The sequence below is a fragment of the Corvus cornix genome, chromosome 5, assembly GCF_000738735.6.
Source record: "Corvus cornix cornix isolate S_Up_H32 chromosome 5, ASM73873v5, whole genome shotgun sequence".
Classification (NCBI taxonomy): Eukaryota; Metazoa; Chordata; class Aves; order Passeriformes; family Corvidae; genus Corvus; species Corvus cornix.
Window position 1 is genome coordinate 50034066 of NC_046335.1, and position 22938 is coordinate 50057003.

The window sequence follows — 22938 nt, forward strand, 5'->3', positions numbered from 1 at the left end:
TGCAGTTGGAAATTGTATTAATGTTGGGAATACACTGGCAAATGCAGATGTCATTTGATAGGCCCTTGCAGAATCTGGTAATGTGGGAAGTCCAAGGAGTGTGGCGGGGTGTGTGTTTGTGTTCAGTTTTTTCCTCAGAGGCAAAAGTATTCCTTTTCTGACGTAAAGAACAGGGAGCACCTAACTTATCTGTGTCAATTGTGTCAACATTGAACTTTTTCCTTTGCCTTTTCCACCTAAAAGTTGTGTGCAGCCCTTTAAAGCACTTAAAGTACAGACAACAGCCAGTGAAAATAAATAAATTCATTTGACGACTCATGTCTTGGTGAAGTAAATGGACTGTGATACTAAGACCTGCACATGTTTTTTTCTCAGATTGTTAACTTGTGGGACGAAGCTCTTGCAACTGTGGACCTCTTCACATCCGCATCATGTGTCAGGGACGACCAGTAAGAAAGGAAACATGGAAAGAATAGTATTGCAGGTTGTACATAATTGTGACTTGCTCTGGTTTGTTTGAATATTGGGACTTGTAGGTCATATTAGATGAATGTTTTGTGGAGAGGGAAAGTACTGCTACAAAGTGTTTCAAAGTCAGTATAGAATAGTGATTACTAAACTGTAAGGGCAAAGAGTGGGAAGCTTCTGGAAGTCTCTACAAATCTGTTACTGAATAACTGTCTGGAAGTAAGAGAAATCAGAGGTGCTTGGCATTACATGCTGTCAGTACTGGGAGGGAATGTTTTTGAAAGCAATCCATAGAAATGTGTGCTGAGATGGGAACTGTGTGGACAAGCTACCACTACAAGCAGTAGCAATTCCAGTTCCTTTACAGAACATAAGCACCTCTCTTTCTCAGTTCAGAGTCCAAATTTCCCTCCAAAGAGAAAGTGCCTTACTAGGCATGGCTCAGCAGTCCCAAAACATGGCCTGAGTCGGTGCTTGGCTGGGAGCCACTGGTGTGGGTTTGAACAGTTCTGTGATTATCTCTGCTCTAAGCATTCTCACTTCTCTTCTGAGGAGTGCTCCAACCACTGCATTGTGCAAGAACACAGCTGTACGTTTAGGAACCGTAGTTGTGTAGAATTGAGATGGAAAAAATTACTCAGCAAACAGTATCTGAAGACTGTTACACTTGTAGAATTAAAGAGTTCAGGTTCCCAAACATCTGACATTGCTTTCTCTACTGTGCTTAAGGACTTACATCATCTTTTTTCTTTTTTTTTTTTTTTTTTCAGATTGACTTCCCATCCCATGCATTTGATATTGAATATAAAATTCCTCAAGCTGCAAAGACTACTGTGCATCTTTCTGTAGAAACATTAGAAAAACCATCGAGAGAACGTCTCCTTGCCATTCTCTCCAAGGATAGCACTATTGGGTACATCCATCTCTGCTAGCTGGGCTCTTTTTGCACATGACAATTTGTAGCTAGGGCATGGAATGCTTATATATTCTTAAGTTTCTGTAATATCTTTTTTAAAATATTTTGAAGACTTCTAGAGACTTAAACAAGAGGTTGAGTTAAACATGTGAAATAATGGTACTGACTTAATGAATTTCCTTGTGTTTTCCGGGGCTGGTGCTATAATAATTTCTTGCTACAAGATTGCTGCTCCTTTGCGTGCATGTTACAGTCACCTGCTCCTGCCTGGCAGTTTCTCAGTGGCAGTCTCAGCGGTGGCTGTTCATGTGCCATGGAAGCTTTTCTGGCAACCTTTCTTACTGATCTGCACCAAACTAACATTAATGTTTTTGGTTTATTTCAGATTATACTAAAACTTAATTTTGTCCTGCCCAAATTATAACTTTGAATTGTTTCCTTAATGTTTGAAACTTTATTTGGCTTCTTGTTTTGAGTTTTGTGGAGGGAACAGTCATTTCAATGTCATTCCATTCTGTGTGTTAAATTATCTGTATGAATACAACAATCAGTGGCATTGGGGTTATTCCAGGTGATAGTTTTTCATGTGCACTATATACTGAAATGCTCTTGTCTGCAGGCTGTCGAAAGAAGATAAAGAATTTTTGTGGGAGAAGAGACATTATTGTCACAGCCATACTAACAGCCTACCAAAAATCCTGGTTAGTGCCCCTCACTGGGACTGGGCAAGTCTTCCAGAAATATATTCGTTACTTCAGCGGTGGCCTCCTTTATCACCCTTAGCTGCACTAGAACTACTTGATTCAAAGTAAGAAAACTGCTGTAAATAAACTCTCTATGTTTTGTTGAGCATTAAATGACTCTTCTTTGGTAGAAGATCCTGGAATGGTGTTCTGTGGAAAAATATTGCTGAATTTCTTGTGGTAAAAGTTAAGTGTTCTTAAAATTTCAAAGAACCCCGTGCTTACTTTATTGATGTAGGCTTAACCAAGTCATGTAGTGAAAGCACAGCAACAGTGGTTAGGTTTCTGAAGTTTTAACATGCAACAGGACAGGAGTTTATTGAGACACAGTTTTGAGAGGTTTTGACTGTGCTTGTCCTAAACATGCATGTGCGGTTGCACCTTATGTGATGAAGGGCCTTGTACTTGTAGGTCCCTTATTGAGCTTTTACGGATTATATATGGTTGCTTTTCTATCTAGCTGATCTCAAAAAAAAGACTAAGAAAAAAATCTTACATGAACAGAGAAAACTTAATGTAGATTTGTGGTGGCTTTCTAGGTTTGCTGATCAGGAAGTACGAAATACAGCTGTGAACTGGATAGAGACACTGAGTGATGATGAGTTAACAGATTTCCTCCCTCAGTTTGTACAGGTAAGACTTCCTGCCTACACAGGAGTTTGAATTTTTATGGCTCTTGAAAACCCAAAGGAATTGCTGCTGGCTAATAGCAGAAGTGCAGTTGTGTGCCTCTGACTGTAATGCACAGTAGGGGAAACAATTTGAATAAATAATCACTTTGTGCCTGTCCAAAGCACTTGCGGTGATTCTGTCTGTGCATTAGTCACAAAATTTGTCTTCATCAAGAGTTAAATCCAGACTTGATTTATGTAATTTTCATTGTGTTTAGGCACTGAAGTATGAAACCTACCTTGACAGTGCCCTTGTGAAATTTCTTTTGGCTCGGGCACTGGGAAGCATTCGGATTGCACACTACCTGTACTGGTAAGGGGCTTTTTGTTCCACTGCTCGTGTAATGTGTGTGCCACAAGATTAATATTTCCAGAAAAAAAAGATCCTTCTTAACATCATCATTTAATAACATAACAATGACTGTTATGAATGGTGATTATACAGAATGTAGATCCTGGTTGCTGTTTTGGTTTTTTTTAATTAAAGAATACATGGTGCCTCTACAAAGCACAAACTTCTTGCCTTTTCTATCCTGTATATCAGTAACTTCAGACATATGTAGTACTGATTCATTAAAATATTTTAATGTCTTAATATTGCATTGTTTGCTGTATATTCCTTAGGAAAAATTAACTTAAATCCTTTATTTCAGGCTTCTTAAGGATACACTGTATGATACAAAGTTTGGTGTAAGGTATGAGCAAATTCTTGGAGCTTTTCTTTCAGTCTGTGGGAAAAGGCTGAGGGAAGAGCTGGAGAAGCAGACCAGGCTAGTGCAGCTCTTTGGAATGGTAGCAGAAAGAGTAAAGCAAACGAGTGGATCTGCTCGGCAGGTGTGTATATATTTTTAATTTGAAACTAATCCACTTAATTGTCTTTTTATTCTAAGTTCAACGTGATATGTAAATGCATAGGAAGATTTATGAACCTATTGTTCTGCAAAGCTTAATGAAGTTGGTGTTTTTGTCAAGTTTGTCATCTGAAACATATGTTGGTGAGGTGATAGTGTAAGAAAGTAGGATGGTTTCTGTGTATGATAAACTGGAAATGAATTTAAACCAATTATTGCTGAAAAATGATCCCATTATGCAAAAGAATGGGATATCTGTTTTTGTGCTAATAATAGAGCTTACAGTTTGATAGAGTGGGATGCTGTCATCTGGTTCAGTCAAAAAAACCCCCCACGAACATGTGTGATGGGTGTTACATTGCTAGGCTTAGGTATTTTTAATAGCTAAGGCAGCAGCTGTAGTTTCTAGCATTCCTTTGACATTGAGGAGTTGAAATAGTGGCTTCAGGGTAGCTTTGTCCAGAAGTTTTCTGTAGATGCTTCAGTTAAGAAAATGTCAGCTGAATTTTCTCTTTTGTCTGCAGGTTGCCTTGCAAAATGGCATGGAGCGTGTGCAGTTATTTTTCTTGAAGAACAAATGCCGTTTGCCTCTCAATCCCAGTCTTGTGGCAAAAGAGTTAAATATTAAGGTACTGCACATTCAGGGTTTCGAAACCCTTTTGTAAAAATTACGACTAGGTAAAGCTTGTACAAATGAAAAAAACCACTTTAAGTGCTTGAAAGCTCTTTATGCTGTGGAGATGGGGTTTAATCAAAAATTCTGATTGAATAAGGCAGCAAAATTAGCTGAGCAAAGATAAAATGTGTACAAATACAGTGTAAAACTGACAAAGGCACTTGTGTTAAAAAATATAGACATATATCTGTAATAACTTATTAAATCTTCAGAGCCTGTCTCTTGAGACCAGCAATCCTGGTTATAGCAAACCAAGGGACCGCTCAAAGTGCATGAAAAAGTCCTGTGTGCATTAGTAATCAAAAGAGGAAATTGACCAAGAATATAAAGTTCAAGCAATGAGTAATACTGTGAAACATGCAAAACTACCTGTTACTGATTGTGTCCAGAGATGCTGGGCAGGGTCAGGGAGGCAGTAGCTTTATTTTATTGTGAAGGCCCAGCAAGTAATAATGTAGGAGAAGCAGGTAAATTATTTTTCCAGAACTCTGCAAGGCTTGACAATATCTGCTCAACCACAGTCTTGATTATATCATCATGCATGACTGAAAACCTAAAGGTCTGTTAACGCTTGAACTAATCCTGTGTTGGAGAGACAGCTCGTCTCGCTTTCCTTCTCTACTGTAACTATTAAATCATGAGCAGGGGCTTGTAAGCAGATAAATGAGAAAATCCTGTGAAACACACAAATACACATTTTTAATACATCTTCTAGGTTTCAACAAAACCTGCTGATAAAATACTTATTCATGTTTTATTCACTCTTCCCTTCAGAATGTATAAAACATCACTGTGCAGCAATATTGGCTTTTGTACAAGAATTCAACAAATAACAGCCAAAGGGCTCGTTATTCAAAGGAAGCACGTATTCACCACAATTGAAATGTTGAAAGTCTGAATAGCCACATTGTGTGTTGAACCTGCTTGTTGTCAGAATATCTCGTTTTCTGGGTTAGCAGGAATAGTCCTTTCTGACCATTAACACTAAATCTACTTGCAGGCGTGTTCTTTCTTCAGCTCCAATGCAGTACCACTCAAAGTTGCACTGATAAATGCTGACCCTCTGGGAGAAGAAATTAACGTGATGTTTAAGGTAGGCCTTACATGTGTATTGGAGAAAAGAAGCTGAACGATAATCACTATTTCATTGGTATCAATTAATTTTAGCACAGACCAATAAGCTTATTCCATGAGTTTGCTCCTGTGTATCTAGAAAGCAACATGTGAACAGGCCATAAAACATAAGAGTCTACCACATGTGAAAGCTTAATTGTAGCCTGTTTTTCTTTTAAGCTTATTAAAGAGAATAATAATTCTCTGGTTAACTTTTATTTTTCCATTTAAGGTTGGAGAAGATCTGAGACAAGATATGTTGGCTTTACAAATGATTAAGATTATGGATAAGATCTGGCTGCAGGAGGGACTGGATCTACGGATGGTTATCTTCAAGTGTCTCTCAACTGGAAAAGACAGAGGTGCTAAACCAGATGTCGCCTTTAATCTTTGCTCCCCCACTTCAATTTCTTGTCACACTGATAGTAAAAAACTTCTGGGCAGAAGGTGCCAAGGAACAGTTCCACTGCAAGGAACTTTAGTATCTGAGAGTATAACAAGTTAGATTGTTCTGAATTTCCTGATGGCTGAGTGGCATCTAAATGTGTTTCTTCTCTTGAGTGTTCTGTTGTCAATGAACAGTGGTACAAAAAACCAAATACAGTGATGAAAGCCAAGGTTGCTCTTGATGCTCTTACTGCAACACAGGAAAATAATGGTGCTATAGCAATCCTTATTCTGAAAGTTTAATTGTGGTGAAAGTATTCCAGTCAAAACTGAAATGCTGAAGTTTTTGGAATCTGCTCCAATTTAGTCAGGGGTATCATTCTTGTACTGAAACGTGCAAAAAGAAGAAAAATTTAAACCAGTCCTTGCCATGCCCACACACATACTATCCCCCAGAATTAGTGTCATATGCTGGTAAAAGTTCTTTGGCTGTCTCTGGGGTTTGAAAGTAGGTCAGAGAACTCTGAGTGCAACTACTGCCTTGCACCTTGAACATGCTTTTTGCTAGTCTTAGCTAATTCCCTAGAGCTGGCCAATAGAAATCAAAGATATTTGGGAGGATAAACAATAACTTAAATATTTCTTCAGTCAGATGAACATCATGACCAAAAACTCTTAAACACATGGAAAAGATGGAAATTTAGGTTGGCAAAACTAAGCAAAAAGCTTCTATTTATGTAAGACTTGCTTTTTAGAGAAACAGATCGCTTTTCCTCCTACTCTGAATGATGACTTGATTTATGTAGCTTATTTTTTCTTACTAATATTAGTGTCCTTAAAGTACTCAAAAGATTAAAGGGGAAAAGTAAAATGGATGTAAATTGCAGATGTACCTTTAGTAGCTCTTGCCAAGATAGAAGTAAAAATTCTGTTAACCAACTAAATGTTTTCCTTTTATAGTTCAGCTATACAAATACTTTTAGTAAATTATATCTCCAAAGTAAGGCCACATATAAAGCCCACTGTCTCATCTGTTTCAACAATTGACAGCAGATAAAGTTACTAGATTAATTCAGCGTCAGTGTGTGAGAATTGTCAGCATCAAAGTATTTTGCCCAATTTAGACTAATAGTAGTTTATATGGTAGAAACTAATAATTCAAAGTATAACTTAAATGTGCATTCTAGGAGCTGTAACTAGGGGTAGTAAAGTAAGCTAAGTTGGATTGCTACATGTGTTTCATGGTTTGCTTTGTACCATAGTCTGTGGAAATGCTTAGGGACTAATAGAATTATTTTTACACCTAGCTGGATTTTGAAAGAGTTGGTCTAAGACTGTAAAATTCGTCATTGTTAGGAAAGTTTCTACTGAATAATAAAAATGCAAGATAACTTAAGGAGATGTGCTTTGTTTTATTCTATATCAAGGCATGGTAGAGCTTGTTCCTGCTTCAGATACACTTAGGAAAATTCAAGTGGAATATGGAGTGACAGGTTCTTTTAAGGACAAGCCTCTGGCAGAGTGGTTGCGAAAGTACAATCCTACAGAGGAGGAGTATGAAAAGGTAACTTTTTAGCACTGTTCTTTTTGCAGCTCTTTTAAAAGGGCTAAATACCATCTGATGAAGGAATGAAATTCATAGTCCAGGTCTTCCATTGAAATTTTTCTTTTGTATATTTAGGAAACTTAATTTTTTTCTATACTTGAAAAAGAACAAATGAAAATCCCCTCTATAAAAAGGAGCCAGATGGATTCTCAGGATTTTCATCAGGAGTTTTTATTGGATAGAGAAAAAATGTACTTTAAATTTAAGAGAGGAGAGAATAGTTGCCACTCTTCATTGTAGTTCAGGAGCAGTGGCCTCTTCTTGTACACAAGAGATTCAAAAATTAAAACTTTTTTTTTGGGCTATAATGCCATTACAGTACATTGGGAATATGTCTTGTACCCTTTTCTTTGCTAACATAGTTTTGTGGTTTGTCTTCAACTCCTCTTTCCTCTTTCATTTATGTAAAAAGCAAAATGACCATTTTTGCTGAAAAGTGTGGTATCTAGAGATTTTAGCAAAACTATCTGTTTGAAGAACAGTTTGGGGAAAAAAAAGCAAATTTAGAGTCTGTTTTGCCTGGCTTGGATTTTGCACTCATCAAGATTGACTCTTGAATACATGAATTATGTTTTTCCACTGATATTTGATCTCAGTTCACTTCTTTTCTCTCCCTCCTAGGCTTCAGAAAACTTCATCTACTCTTGTGCAGGATGCTGTGTAGCCACGTATGTCCTGGGAATCTGTGACCGTCACAATGATAACATAATGCTCCGGAACACTGGGCATATGTTTCACATCGACTTTGGAAAGTTTCTGGGACATGCACAGATGTTTGGTAGCTTTAAAAGGTATCTTCTGTACCTAAGCATTGTAGAGAATGAAGTGATTTTTTTTTTTTTTCCAAATGTTGCTCTGGGAGATCTGCTGTAGGTCCAGTACCATGTGTAAGTGCTGTGTAACCTGAAGCAGCACTTGGGAGAGGAACCCAACCCAAACCCATGAAACAGCAGTAATGGAATGTTTAATGCCATTACTTCAGGATGGGGATGGAGGGAAGCAGAAAACACATGACAATGAAGAGACCTTATGATGAACTCAGGAATTCTGTGCTTTTTGAACAGGGATCGAGCTCCTTTTGTGCTGACATCAGATATGGCTTATGTCATAAATGGTGGGGAAAAACCCACAATTCGCTTTCAGCTGTTCGTGGATCTCTGCTGCCAAGCTTACAACTTGATCAGAAAGCATGCCAGCCTCTTCCTTAACCTACTGTCATTGGTAATCATTTTTCACATTCAGTTGAAACTTGATAGATCTGTCATGCTGGGTTGTATTAAAAACTGTGCTTTTTATGCTGGAGAAACTCTTAATGCGGGCTTTTTTTAAAAGCCAGAAACATCTGATCTACTTTTTGGGAAGCTTTATTTGGAATTTTTTAAGCTTTTTTACTGCCTACCTCTTTCTAGAAGATATAAAACTAAGATGATACCACAAATTACACTGCAAAGAGTTCTAACTGCTTTTAAATCAGCAGAAATAATGAATAACTGCTGATTATAAGTAATTGTTGTCTATTGCTGTTAGTGTTTAGTAATTTAGTGCAGCTACAAATGTATTTGAGGGTCTAGGTCTTAATCATTTCAGTAGAAAATCATATTGGGTTTATTGCATTAAAACTAAATTTCAATTTCTTGCAGATGCTTTCTTCTGGGTTACCAGAGCTAAGCGGGGTTCAGGACCTGAAGTATGTCCAGGATGCTCTCCAGCCGCAAACAACAGATGCAGAAGCCACCATCTTCTTTACAAGGTACTGGATAAGTGAAAACTAAAATATGTCCCAGTATCATCCTGTTAATGGGAGATTTCTGATAGGAAAAAACGTGCTAGGAATGGTCACAAACATGTCTGTACAAGCTGAACAGTTACACTGTACAATCATAAAATACAGTTAACTGTATAAGTAAGACCAGTTCTATATAAGAGTAATGCTTGTGCTAAAATACCTCGTAGATTTTAGGAGTGACCTTGTGTGAAAAATTGGTTTAAAGTGCTGAGAGCAAATAATTCTGTCTGGCTGTTTAACACTTACATTTTGAATACATCCTAAATCATTTAATAGCAGAGTATATGATGGAAAGCATTGTAAAGAAGTTTTCTCTTGGAGAAATCTTTTGCACACTGGGGAGGGAGGGCTGATGCTCCAGTATAAGGGGAGTGCATATAGTGTAACCGAGATGTTGCTACATGTTAGAAAAGTGTTACTGTACTTCACTTCAAATATAAGGGGAAACTGCAGTGGTGTGCATGCAACTGAAAATCATAGAAAAGTTTGGGTTGGAAGGGACCTTTAAAGGCCATCTAAGACCAATCCCCCTGCAATGAACCGGGACATCCTCAACTAGATCAGGCTCCTCAAAGCCGTCCTGTCATCTACAACCTCTCTGGGCAACCTGTTCTGGTGTTTCACCACTCTTACTGTAAAAAAATTTCTTATATCTGATCTGAATTTACTCTCATATTCTTTATCCTTTGTCCTCTCACAACAGGTCTGGCTAAAAAGTTTGTCCCTTTCTTTTGTATAAGCTCCCTTTAAGTAGGAATGGCCTCCCCATGAAAGGCCACAATAAGATCTCCCCAGAGCCTTCTCAAGTTTGAACAACTCCAGTTCTCTCAGACTGTTCTCTCAAGAGAGGTGTTCATCCTTCTGATAATTTCTGTGGCCCTCCTCTGGACCTGCTCCAGCAGGTCCATGTCTTTCCAGGGCTCTAGAGTTGGATGCAAGTCTGGAAAGCCTTCACTTCTTCAATAAAAACCTATTCCAAAGTTTGGATACTGAGTCTCATATTAAGTGTTGATATGATACTATCCATATAGCCCATTGATCACTCTTAAAAATCTTTTCTTTGTCAGTAAGAAATAGGGGGTTATTTTTCTTAGACTTCAGTCTGATGCATTGACAGAACCACTTTTGTGTGTTTTGATGTTTTCTTTTTCCAGGCTGATCGAATCCAGTCTGGGCAGTGTTGCCACAAAGTTCAATTTCTTCATTCACAATTTGGCTCAGCTGCGTTTCTCAGGTCTGCCTTCTAATGATGAGCCCATCCTGTCATTTTCTGCTAAAACCTATTCTCTCAAACAAGACGGCCGAATCAAACAAGTGTCTGTGTTTACGTATCAGAAGAGATACAACCCAGATAAACATTACGTAAGTATGTGGGAGCTGCTTCCACTCAGGGAAGATAATGGTGTATTTTCTTCCAACAAGACACAGCAGGGACAGCTGACCAAAACCAGCCAGAGAAATATTGTATAATGTCATTATACACAGAGTGTATAATGTCACTGCAATAAATCTGGGGGTAGAGGAAGAAGGCAGGGGACAGGAGGGGGTTGTCTTCCAAGGTGGCTGTTTGGGAACTGGCTGAGCATGGTTCTGCTTGTGGGCTGTGGTGATTGTCTTGCGTCACCCTCCCTCCCCAGGACTGTCTTTATCTCAGCCCACAGATCTTCTCACTCTTGCTCTTGTTCTCCCAACTGTCCCACTGGTGAGGGGGTGGGAGCAAGCAAGCAGCTGTGTGGGTGCTGAGCTGCTGGCCAGGATAAACCAGCAACAGTACAACCAGCTAGAGTACAGACTGGCATTTCTAGCATCTCATAATATTCTTCAAAATGAAAACACCTCTTGAAAAGCATCTAGAAGGAAGTAGAAAGAGCAGAAGTAGTGTTGGTGGAGATTATTTTAAAATACGGGAATTTGAGTCATGATCACGGGCTCTTATGTAGCTGCCTTCTTTAAAATGGCTTGTTCCTGAGTAGGAGTCGTTAAGTCAGACACTCTGGTTTTCGTCTGACCTTCCATTAAAGTTTGATTTGTTCCTCCTAAGGAAAAGCATTGTTTCCTGTACTAATGCACTTATACTCTTAGTCTTACTAGAGACACCAAGCATTGCAATTTGCCTTCAGGATTTTAATAGACCTGGGTTACACTTTGAGACGTAATGTTAGTATTCCTACGCAGATGTGCAACCTTCTTCGATTTTTTTTTTTGTTTTTGTTTGTTTGTTTTACTTCTATACTGCTATTTTTTAGGCTGGAATAATAAGCTCTAGTTCATTTCCCTGAACTTTATAAAAAAGTGAGCTATAGTGATAGATGCAAGTGTACATCTCTTTCCAAGCTGTATTTGCTGTAAATGTCTTAAGCTGGTAAGGCACCGGGAAGGGAAGGTAGAACAAATCTGACTAAAGCTGGAAGTGAAGAGCTTTGTACTGAATCACTGTATAATAAATGTATTTGAGTACTCCTGGTCTGAGCCAAAACAGCCTCGCCTCTTCCAGGAAACTGTTAGGGTGGTCTAGATTCTGCCTAGATTTTTAAAGTTACATAAAGTACATTTAATTCCTCTACCCATAAAATGGGCCCACTGAGTTGAATTTTCTGTGCAGCTCTCAAACTTCATTTCCTTTGAATAATGTGAATGTATCCTGGGACTGTACCCCCAGTACTTTGAAAAATTCTTCTTGTATAATGCAGTGCACTTGCATCTGCCCACCAAATTGTCACTTTAAAAATGGAATCCTGTAGAATCAGGAGGGAATTAAATTGAAAAAAATCACACCTGAAAGGTTCTTTGGTAGTTTTGTGCCCACAGATATATGTGTCAATGTAATCCTGCGCCATTGTTAACATTTTGTGTATCTGGTAGGAACTTCCAGTGAGTCTTCAAAGGGAGAGGGCACACAGCTCAGTCTTCCCTACCTTCATCATCCTCCGACAGCTGTGGGTCTACCTTATGGGAAGACCATGTGATGTTACTTTGCATTAAGGGCTGCTTACAATTCTAACTATGAAATGGAAATGTTGGAATAAGGGATATAATAATGGGATATGTATTCAGGAGAAGGATTACTATAGGAGAAAGAGTTGATTGCTAAGAAAATTGTATTGTTAAGTTATTTTATAATATTTTTATATAAACTACTTTTATTTTTCTGTTTTGGGCAGATCTATGTAGTGAGAGTTTTGAGAGAAGGGCAAGTTGAGCCAACATTTGTCTTCCGAACATTTGATGAGTTCCAGGAGCTCCACAACAAACTTGGCATTCTCTTTCCTCTTTGGAAGTTACCAGGGTATGTGCCTAAGTTGCCCATCACTATTGCAAAAGCAACAAAACTGCTCCCAGCTGGGTGGAGGAAAAAATAGCTTGAAATGGAGACAAAACTGCTGAGGGGCAAACTAGACCTCGTAGTTGGCAATTAAGGGAGAAATCAGTTATAAATTTTAAGGAGGACATCCAGAGGAGCATCTCAGTGTTTTGGTCTGTGTGTCATGTTACATATAATAATTACCTATAAGTATTTCCTTGCCTTTCTGGAGTGTCATAACCTGTTGGCATGCTGTGTTTCCACTCTGGATTGGCAGAAAAAAATGGATGTGAGCACTTCAGGATGGAAATGGTGGTGAAATGCTACTGTACGTACTTCTGATAAATTAACTGAAAACGCTATTTTTTGTTCTTCTCATGTAGCTTTCCTAATAAGATGGTGCTGGGAAGAACACATATCAAAGATGTAGCAGCCAAAAGAAAAGTGGAGCTCAACAGCTACATACAGAGCCTGATGAACAGTTCTCCAGAGGTGGCAGAAGTGAGTACACGTAATTTAAATCAAATGCAAGTTTTCAAGTTTTGGCGCTTTTAAACACTTAAACTAACATGTAACATTTCTTCCAATTTTAGTGTGATCTTGTTTATACTTTTTTCCATCCATTACTTCGTGATGACAAAGTGGAAGGAATAGATGGAATAGCCAGACCTGCAGGTAAGGGATGTTTATAAATTGGATGATACAGTATGACGTGTTTACAGTGCGAATCTTTGATATGTTTTTTACTTAACTGTAGTTTTCTCTAATTGAAAACTGCATCACTGCCTTTCCTAATGTGCCTACATAGAGTTTCAAGGAAGTACATACCAAAAATTGTAATAATGTGTGTGATCACTTGGGCTTGTTTATGGCTTGACTAAATTATTAAGGTTTTCACTCCAAACCTCCAAGCTGGTTCTTGCAAGAGAATCCAAAAACCTTTAAAGCCCATAGCCTTGCCCGTGTTAGGGAACTAGAAATAAAATCAGGAACTGACCTTGGTATAAGGCTTGTATTTTTTACTATATGTGATAAGCAGTGTAGTAGTGATGAAAATGTACCAGTATTACAGAAGAAATAAATGTCTGTTATTCCAGATACAAGTCCATCAAGTCCTACCTCAGGCAAAGTGGGAGGAGAAGTGAAACTATCCATATCCTATAGAAATAGCACCCTATTTATCATGGTGATGCACATCAAAGACCTGGTAAGTGGAGACCCTGCACTCACTGCCAAAAACTGTTTCCACTTTCTCAATTACCATCTTGACTTAGATTGATGCAAGAATGGTGAAACTCTCTCTTTTCCTCTATATTTTCTGACTGCCTGCTTAATAAACTGCTGCTTTTGATTAGCTTGATTGCAAAGTCTAGACATTGAAAATAAATATGCAGTTATGCACTAATTAGTTTTCTAACTTGTCTTGTTTCTTTGGCCGTAGGTTACAGAAGATGGTGCAGATCCAAATCCCTATGTGAAAACTTACTTACTCCCAGACACGCACAAAACATCCAAACGCAAAACCAAAATCTCCCGGAAGACAAGAAACCCAACTTTCAATGAAATGGCAAGTTACAATTAGTGTAGTAACTTGCTATAGCTTGCTATAATCTCATATTCTAAGCAGTAATTAAAGTATTGTCTAAAAAATCTGTAAATATATGGAAATGGAACTGTTTTGAAAAACTTTGTGCCCTGTTTAAATATAAAGCAACTGAGTTAGGTCAGTGTGCTCTTAAAAGTAAGCAGAAATTTCTCAGACTGACTCTGAGGAGTGATGTGGAGGAAGGAAAGGAATCTTAAAACTAAAAATCCCCCTGCCCTGGTTTCACTGACTGATGATGTGCAGAAAAATTAATTCAGGCGTCTTGGCATGTAAACCGTACTTCAGTCAAAAAACAATAGTTCTTTTAAATACTTAACATTGGGAGCACAGAATAAAATAGGGATGTCCTTCAGCCCATTGTCTGAGAAACAGACGTACTGAATGGTCACAACGTGCAGTTCAGCCATCTGTCAGTGGCTGGGCAGTCAGAAGAAAGGGCACTTTGGGCAATTTCTTTTGCCTAACTAGAACATTCTTGACTTCTTCCCTCCTAGCTCGTGTACAGTGGATACAGCATGGAGACGCTGAAACAGAGGGAGCTGCAGTTAAGTGTGCTCAGTGCAGAATCGTTACGTGAGAACTTCTTCCTAGGTGGAATTACACTCCCACTGAAGGACTTCAACCTGAGCAAGGAGACTGTTAGCTGGTATCGACTGACTGCTGTACCCTATCTGTGAACTCGGTGCTGCGCCTCAGCAAGACCAGAACAGTTGTATTCACTTGTGCTTTGTGCATCTTCCTACTTGAAGATAACCTGTACATCTTAAAATAAGAGACTCTCCATTTCAACAGATACATTGGACCAATGTTCAGGTAGCCTAATTTGGAGGATTGCAAAAAATCCTGGTTTATGCCCATGTGGTGTTATCAGAGCATCATTTGTAAACGTTTGAGTTGAGGGTAAAGGAAGGGGTTTTTAAACCATCCGTGAAAGTAAGATGAGCAGTTTGGCCATGCTGGTTGGTTGAACCATAACTCAATCATTAGGCCTGTGGATATAGTGCATTTTTGCTTTTAATTTGTTGCCGCTGTTGTGTCATCCATGACATGATGCTGGAGAACATCAAAGGAATTGCGTATTTTAGGATTACATTCCCACTACTAACGAGACATCACGGAAGCAGCAACAGGTAAAATTTTGGTGGCTTCACACACACCTGTAGAAGTGAAGGTTGAAGGGCTGGAAAAATTCCTTAGCGTTACATTTAATCCCAGATTCATGCTTCTCTAAGACATACTGGAGTGAGTGCCAATAGTGGAAGTTGTAATAATGGTGCCTTATAATTCAAATGCTTCTCTTTTACCTCATTCCTGGTATTTAAATATGTATACATACTAACTCTCAGCTCCTTATAAAGGGGGAACATTCTCATATTTGATACCTTGCGGGTCCTACTGGAAGCCTTTTCCCAAGACGTGTTACATACAAATAGCATCACGTATACTGACCTTCACAATTTGTTCAACTTAGATACATTTTTTTCTTCCCCATTCTCTACCCATGGTCTCCAAAAACTGAATGAAGACTGGCTGAATGTGGTACCGTAGGAAATGTGCCCAGCTTCTCAGTGGGGGTTTTTGTTGTAATTTCTAGAGCTTTTCAATACTGCAGTGATTAATGGAGCAGATTCAAACACTAATCCAAAGTGGCATTTGCATTTGTGCTTCCAGGGAAAGAGTGGCCTCTAGTTGAAAAGCACCACTGCTGGATGAATTGCAGGCCAGAAATTAGTTCAGTTAACAGCTTTGAGAGAGGAACTTGGCTGCTTTTTTTTTTTTCCTTTAGCAGTTCATGGCAATACTGTGTCTCACTCCCAGTAAGAACTACTCCCACTAAAATACTTAATTCCAAGGAACATTAGATTTGAATATATTGTGAGAGTGGAGTGCAAATGTCACTATCTCCCGTTAATACCACTGGCTATTTAATTAGGCCCTTAATTAGGCCTTTCTGCACTACAGGTGTCACCTTTTTGTTCACCTTATTTGGGGTTCAGGATGTTCATGTTCTGTGTAAACAAAGCTCTAAAGTTGCACACTTCTTTAGTACAAAATCTTGAAGCAAAATTTAAAGTGAAATATGCAACTATGAACAAAGACACAATATGGGGAAAGCCTTCTGTCTACCCAACACTAAAAACCTATTTTATAATCCAATTTTCCTTCCCCTGCTACTGACCAATCACTCTTCAATACAGAAGAGAGAAGTAAACTTGAATCTCCTGGTGCCTAAACGATTCACGGTCCAATTTCATAGGAATTATTGCAATTAAAAAGCTAATGATATCTTGAATGTTAGAAACTGGGCCAATACTAGTGGGCGCTAACAAATCCCAGTTGTAGTAGGCATCTTCTGCATATTTTTCATTTAGTATATAGCCTGTAAATAATAAACTATATAACTAACTAGATATATTTCCTGCTCACTTGATGCTTTTGAGACTTACTCCATTCCATCATTAGAATCACAAGTCACTTAAACACAGGAAAGTAGACTACTGTTTTTGTGAAACGTTCCATTGTGAAATAAAATGAAAGCAATATGGACTGCCTTTTTTGCAGTTTGCTACTCAAGCACAGTGTCTTACAGCACAAAATACAATTAAACTAAAATCATTTAAAAAATGATTTGCAGTTTTAACAGTTGTCTGGACTGAAAAAATAAAAAAAGTATAGTACTGTATTATTGTTAGCACATGTCCTGACTTCTGATTTAATCTTCTTCATAGCTTAATTCATTTTGTGCCTTTCCCTTCCTTTTCAAAATCGTCACTGGCTGGAGCTTTTTATGGTCATGGATTTTATGTTGTCTGTGGGATCTGGCCTTCGCCTCTCCCCACGTGTAGAGGACCAGCACCAAGCTTGCACCTCTTTTGCACTATTCTCAATTACAAAAAACCTGATTGTTGCAATAAGAATTTACCATGCTATATAGAAAAACCAAGATGGATGTGAAAGAGGGAAATACTTGGGATGGAATTTACCGGTATGCTAAGTAGCTTGAAAATGTAGTTTTAACAGCTTTTTATATCTTGTTTAATGAAAAGAAAAAAAAAATCTTTTATGCACCGTTTGACCTGCAGCCAGAAGTGTAATTGTTCCTCCAGACCTTGTGTTGGTATCCGAGAGCAGCAGCTTGCGCTAGGACCTCTTCCTCTACTAACCTCCAACTTTGCACTGACCTTTTTATTACTGCCTTTGTACGACCTCCAGCTGCCTGTCTCTGGACGCATGTGCGATCTTTGGTAAACGCTCTTTTCTCTATTTTTACAACTGTAGGGTTGTGTAGAACCCCTCGTCACCTGCCTTAAGGCCGGGGCTCCCTCGGGGGGCCCGCTGTGTCCCCCCTTGCCCGGGCGCTCCCTGAGAGGGGGGACGGAGGGCAGCGAGAGCAGGGCGCGTCCCTCCGTCTGTGTATCTCTAAGAACCAAATACTTTAATTAAACGATAATAAAGATGTACAATATGGCCCCGCGTCGGGCGGGCTCGCTGTGACTCCGTAACTCTCCTGTAAGTACATTAAACACTATTCTGGAATAAAACCCAACGCGTGGCCTGCTCTGTGCCGGGAAGGGGTCTGGGCGGGGCGGCTGAGGGGGCGCGCGCGGCGCGGCTCTGAGGCCGCTGATTGGCTGCCGCGCTCCGGGGGCGGGGCCGGGCCGCAGCTTCCTGCGGAAGCGCGGGGGGGCCGCTCCCTCTCTCCGCGCTCTGCCGCCATCATGGGTCGCATGCACGCTCCGGGGTGAGCCGCAGGGCCCGGCCGGGGCCGCGCCCGGGGGCGGCTCGGGGGGGTCGGGGGGCGCCGCGAACCGGGGCGGGGGCGGGAGCGGGAGAGATGCTGCGGGAGCGCTCCGGCGCGTGTGGGGATAGCGGGGGAGGCGGGCGGCCGTGTGGACATGGCGGCGGGGTGGGGAAGGCTCGGGCCGCGGCCGAGAGGCCGAGTCCCTCAGCTCGGGCGCTCAGTGTCTGATGTGCTTCTTCCCGCAGAAAGGGCCTGTCCCAGTCGGCCTTGCCCTACAGGCGCAGCGTGCCCACGGTGAGTACCTTCCCCAGAATCTTCCGCACCCCGTGTGCGCTCCGGCACCCACAGCGCAACTCAGGGGTGTCCACGGAGGGAAAGAAAACGAGAGCTGTAGTATTTTGCGTCATCACTCTCAAATTATGGCCTGTGTAAATGCTTCTTCGGCATGTAATGAAACAGGCTTCCCAGGGAGATGGTGGGAGTCTCCGTCTGTGGAGACATTCAGAACCCACCTGGATGCGCTCCTGTGTTACCTGCTCTAGGGAACCCTGCTTTGGGGGAGTGGGTTCGATTAGATGATCTCCACAAGTCCCTCGGCCCTAAAAATTCCGTGGTTCTGAGGTGATCCTTAGGCTACTAAGGAGGCAGGTGTCTTTTTCCTGGCCGGATGGTTCGTTTGGCGAAGAAGTCTTGTCTCTTCTTCGTACCTTTTTCTGTTTAAGTACTTCTTCAAGTACTTGGAGTCTCTGTGTTGATAATTCCTAGAGATTAAATCGTTATTTTCACACTCGAGTTTGCTATTGTGGAATAAACCGATTGCCTTCAGAAATACTTACAATTAATTTGTTGGTCAGGGTACTAAATGGAGTTGTTTTGGCGTGCCCTTAGTTCTTTGAGGCTGCTTTCACTTGTAAGGGAAGTCCTCCTTTGCAAGATCATTTCTTGGAGGATCTGTTTGTTGGCAGAAAGAACAATTTGTGGTGCATGTGGAAAAGCATGGAGTGAAAACAATGAAATGAGAACATAAGCACAAAATCTGAAATTAAATAGATACAATTTAAAGTAAGGTAATACGAAGCTGCTTGAAGTACTGCTGATGGTTAAACAGTTCAATAACAATTAGGATGATCAAATGCTATATTTGTTTTTAAAAATCCTGTGGGGTTTTTTTTGTTTAGTTTTATTTATGTTCTATTTTAAATTGTAATCTTTAGAGCACTTCTGTGTTTATTTTTGCTGTGTTTTTCATGTTGTGATAGTATTAACAAGTAAAAAAAATCTGGAGCTTCTGTAGCTCATGGGAAGTCAGGATTGCCGAACTTGGTGTTGTCTTCCCATTAATAATCATGGAAGCAGTGGCTTTATCAGTACTGTTTAACATAAAATTAATAGAAAAGGCACAGTCCTATCTTGGTATGTTCGTTTCATTTTTTAATTAATTAGTGTACTTAAAATCTGATTTTTCACTTATCTCTAGTTAACTTTACTGAGAGGTGGCTAAATGGGTCTCAGTTTTGTATTTGTCAAAAGGCCTGGATGAAGAATTCCTTCCCAAGGGCAGTGATTTTTTTTTGTTTGTTTGTTTTTGTTTTTTTTTTTTTGTTTTTTTTTGTGTGTAGCATTGGATTTGTGCTTCTGGTGTGGCAGTTAAATTGAAATGTTGATAAAGCAGTTGGTCGGAGGCTTTTTTAAAAAAACTTACTTGGAGTTTTTAAAATGGAGACTCTCATCTTTACCTCTGCCTTCCCCCATAACATTTCACTATCACTACAGGTGTATTATATGTTTAAAAGTTTCTGTATCATTAAAAGTGCAATTTCAGTTCTTGACTGTTTTTTTAAGCATTGCAAAGCATCTGTTTCTACTATTTATTGAAAGTTTTCAGTAGCTAGCCTGTGCCTCTGTATTAAGCAGTGTTAATCAGTTTGGCTTTTTTTTTTTTTCTAATTTCCTTTAGTGGCTGAAACTTACTTCTGATGATGTAAAGGAACAGATCTACAAGTTGGCTAAAAAAGGCCTGACTCCCTCCCAAATTGGTAAGGGTTATAAACCACTCCTGAATGGGGACAAACCCACGTTTTTCTAACTGTAATATTGTAATTGTTCTTTCAGTCTATATTAAATAACCTGCTAATAGAACACAGCATTTCTGGTGTACCTGTGTTCACTGTGGATACCACTAAGAGTCCTAGGATAATATCCTGAGCTGGGAGGGACCCCCAGGGATCAGCAAGTCCAACACTGGGACATTGTATGTGTTGTACTTGCAAGAAGCATCTTTGCTGAGGTGGTTGGTATTGGGGTTTCTTTTCAAGTGGAAGACTTAAAGCATTTGTATAACCTTATAGCCTGTCCTTAGGAATGGCTGCTTAGAGGTGTTATAGGGAAATTCCTGGAGGAAATTTTCCAGTGCCAGCAGCCCTGTGCTTAGGGTTTACTGAGCCAGGCACTGCCGCTGCATTACGGACTGGTTCTAGGGTTTGGGCCCTTGCAGAGCTGAAGTGTTTGCATGACACAGCTTTATATTGTCATGAGCTATGTATGCAGTGTAATTAGGTGCTGTGTAAACAATTATTTTTATTATTGCAGTCCTGAAAGCAATAATAATTCTTTCTAGAGGGATCCATATAGTGATTGAATACATAGCGTTAATGAGTCCTGTTGAGAATTTTCCAGTAGTGTGGTAGCACCTAATGTGTTACCTGCCTGAGCACGATGGGGGAGTCAGTTGTCTTTTAAGTGTTACCAGATAACATGTTTCAGCTTCTGTAAGTTGTATTTTGCTCACTTATGTCCACCATTTCTTCAGTTGCCACTAAAAAGGTTTTTAACTTGAAGAAGGCCTTTCTTTTGGATAGCTTGTAACTGTAAGGTCAGTTTCACAAGACTTGTTGGTGTATGTTTTTTCTTTTCAGTGTAACATGTAAATGTTTGTTTCAGGTGTGATCCTGAGGGATTCCCATGGTGTTGCCCAGGTTCGCTTTGTAACTGGCAACAAGATTCTGAGAATCCTTAAATCCAAGGGACTGGCCCCAGACCTCCCAGAGGATCTTTATCACTTGATCAAGAAAGCAGTTGCTGTTCGTAAGCATCTTGAGAGAAACAGAAAGGTGAGTGCTCCTTTAATTAGGTTAACTCAGTGTCTATGTTTTTGAATTACACAGTAGCTCATTTACAGCTTGACAAAGCAAAGACTCTTTGTGTGCTTCCTGTTAGCCCTCCTTAGAATAAACTTAGGAGGTTGGGGAGGCATTTTGATCAAGGAGAATGGTCTTTGTGAAAAGGATTTTAAAAGCAATGTTTAAACCATGTATTTCTGGTCCTGCTCTGACTTTACTGAAGCTTTGGTGATGGAAATGGGAAGTTTTGAGCAGTAGCTGTGGATTATCTGCTTTACTGAAACTCATCTGAATTCTACATTGACAAGTCCAAGTGGTTGTAACGTTGGGGTCGTAATGTAACTTTGTTTTCAAGGACAAAGATGCCAAATTCCGCCTGATTCTGATTGAGAGCAGGATCCATAGGTTGGCTCGCTACTACAAAACCAAGAGAGTGCTGCCACCCAACTGGAAGTAGTAAGTCTTCTCCTGCATGCCTCTCGGCACTGAAGACTGCATGGTCTTACAAGCTCTGCTGGGGCTGTTATTCAGAGGGTGAAGAGTGCATTGTGATTGGTGTGTAGGTAATCTAGGCAGCAGAGAAGAGGTATTTTCATACATAATTACTGATTAATTCAACTTACTAACTAATGAAACTTACTGCTGAGTGTTAGGACTGTTAAAATGACTGTTAAAACTCTTGGATAAAAATCATGGTCACAACAAATGAAGTCACTACCAGACAATTTTTACAACACTTTAAGCTGTGGTCTTGGTTCTCAGATACCTTTATTGTTCATGTCACTTTCAAAACGTACTGAGAAATGGCTTAATAGCTGTGGCAAAAAGGAAGTTACTGTAGCTTTTCTCTATGAGAGGTAACCACCATAGAATTCCTGTAGATGTTGGGATTAGCCTTGTTTCTCTAAGGAGACTCGAGTGCAGCTAGTCAGGTTTATAAACACATGGGTTTGTGCTGTTACCCTAAGATTTGTATTGTAAAAGTACAAGTGAAATCTTTGGCCATAAAAATTTTTAAGCAGTGATTTAGCTCAGGAGTGATAGTTAAAACTTTTAACTGAAGCTGTGTTTTTGACAAATAGTTTCTGCAATTAATATTTCTCTTTTGTCTCTCTTCTCTCTTTTTAGTGAATCATCAACAGCTTCTGCCCTGGTCGCATAAGAGCTGGCTGTGACTTACTGAAAGAATAAATTTTCGTTACCTGAGTTTGTGTTGTCTCTAAATGGTTGGTGTATTAGAAGCTTCTGCTTGTTTCAGGAAGCTGCATGTAAATGGGAATTTTTCCAGGTGGGGCAGGCTTGTGGCTGTGGTTTCCATATTGCTGTCCTGCAGTATCAGATCTGGGTGATGGTTGTTGCAGTGCTGCACCAGCTGGACATTGGTGTCTGTGCTCAGACTGGTTTGGTTTTTTATGATCTGAGAGCCTTGAGTTAAAGTGCCCTAGTCATTCACTGCAAATGCATTTCATTCATGTGGGGCCGTGCCTCTCGTGTCCTGCAGAAGAACTGGGAGAGAAAGCAGTGACAGCAGGAAGATTTGGAAATTTAGAAATTGCAGAAGGGATTATGCAGGAGGTGAGGGGTTAATTGGAGAGGGTAAAATTGGAGAGGTTAATTAATTCATCCTAGGTTGTGTGGTCCTGTTGCTTGTGCAGGAGGCTTAAGCAGACCTCAGCCAGTTCCTGGCAGTAACTTGCTGTCATTTTTAAGTGATTTTAAGAACAATCGTTGGGATTTGGGTAAGTACAGACAGCAGTTTAGCTCTTCTCAGATGTTGTGTCGTTGCTGGTGTAGTTACCCGTAAACCCAAAGGGCTGGTGCTATTGCACAGTCGCTTGCCAAGGTTGTGCCTCCAGGTTTCTAATAGCTTTAACCTGAAGACCCCTTTCTTCTGAAGACACAGGGAAAACAGTGACAGCTTGCTCCTTTTCTAGGAGAAAATTACATAGAGTT

At 39.9% G+C, this 22938-nt stretch overlaps 2 protein-coding genes across 3 annotated transcripts in view; both read left to right on the plus strand.

Moving 5' to 3' along the window:
• PIK3C2A (phosphatidylinositol-4-phosphate 3-kinase catalytic subunit type 2 alpha) overlaps positions 1–17666 on the plus strand; it is a 50808-nt gene extending 33142 nt beyond the window's left edge. For both annotated transcript variants that reach the window (XM_039552247.1, XM_039552248.1), the window contains exons 14-33: positions 376–484; positions 1239–1381; positions 2004–2192; positions 2667–2760; positions 3017–3111; positions 3452–3632; positions 4174–4278; positions 5326–5418; positions 5671–5800; positions 7253–7389; positions 8053–8222; positions 8496–8652; positions 9072–9181; positions 10372–10579; positions 12379–12503; positions 12902–13019; positions 13112–13193; positions 13616–13725; positions 13960–14085; positions 14619–17666. In XM_039552247.1, the coding sequence (XP_039408181.1) occupies positions 376–484; positions 1239–1381; positions 2004–2192; positions 2667–2760; positions 3017–3111; positions 3452–3632; positions 4174–4278; positions 5326–5418; positions 5671–5800; positions 7253–7389; positions 8053–8222; positions 8496–8652; positions 9072–9181; positions 10372–10579; positions 12379–12503; positions 12902–13019; positions 13112–13193; positions 13616–13725; positions 13960–14085; positions 14619–14801 (2665 nt within the window). In that variant the 3' untranslated portion in view covers positions 14802–17666. The remainder of the gene's footprint in view (positions 1–375; positions 485–1238; positions 1382–2003; positions 2193–2666; positions 2761–3016; positions 3112–3451; positions 3633–4173; positions 4279–5325; positions 5419–5670; positions 5801–7252; positions 7390–8052; positions 8223–8495; positions 8653–9071; positions 9182–10371; positions 10580–12378; positions 12504–12901; positions 13020–13111; positions 13194–13615; positions 13726–13959; positions 14086–14618) is intronic.
• Positions 17667–17799: 133 nt separating this feature from the next.
• Positions 17800–22191, plus strand: RPS13 (ribosomal protein S13). Its single transcript, XM_039553332.1, has 6 exons — positions 17800–17866; positions 18112–18160; positions 19824–19902; positions 20807–20976; positions 21341–21441; positions 22114–22191. The coding sequence occupies exons 1-6, from the start codon at positions 17844–17846 to the stop codon at positions 22145–22147; spliced, it is 456 nt and encodes a 151-aa protein (XP_039409266.1). The 5' UTR covers positions 17800–17843; the 3' UTR covers positions 22148–22191.
• Positions 22192–22938: the final 747 nt, after the last annotated feature.

Excerpts from the sequence above, each read along its gene's own strand:
- RPS13 (XM_039553332.1), top strand. The coding sequence starts at position 17,844 with ATGGGTCGCATGCACGCTCCGGG. Across the intron at positions 20,977-21,340 it reads ATCTTGAGAGAAACAGAAAG|GACAAAGATGCCAAATTCCG; the intron begins GTGAGTGCTCCT and ends TTTGTTTTCAAG. Across the intron at positions 21,442-22,113 it reads CTGCCACCCAACTGGAAGTA|TGAATCATCAACAGCTTCTG; the intron begins GTAAGTCTTCTC and ends CTCTCTTTTTAG.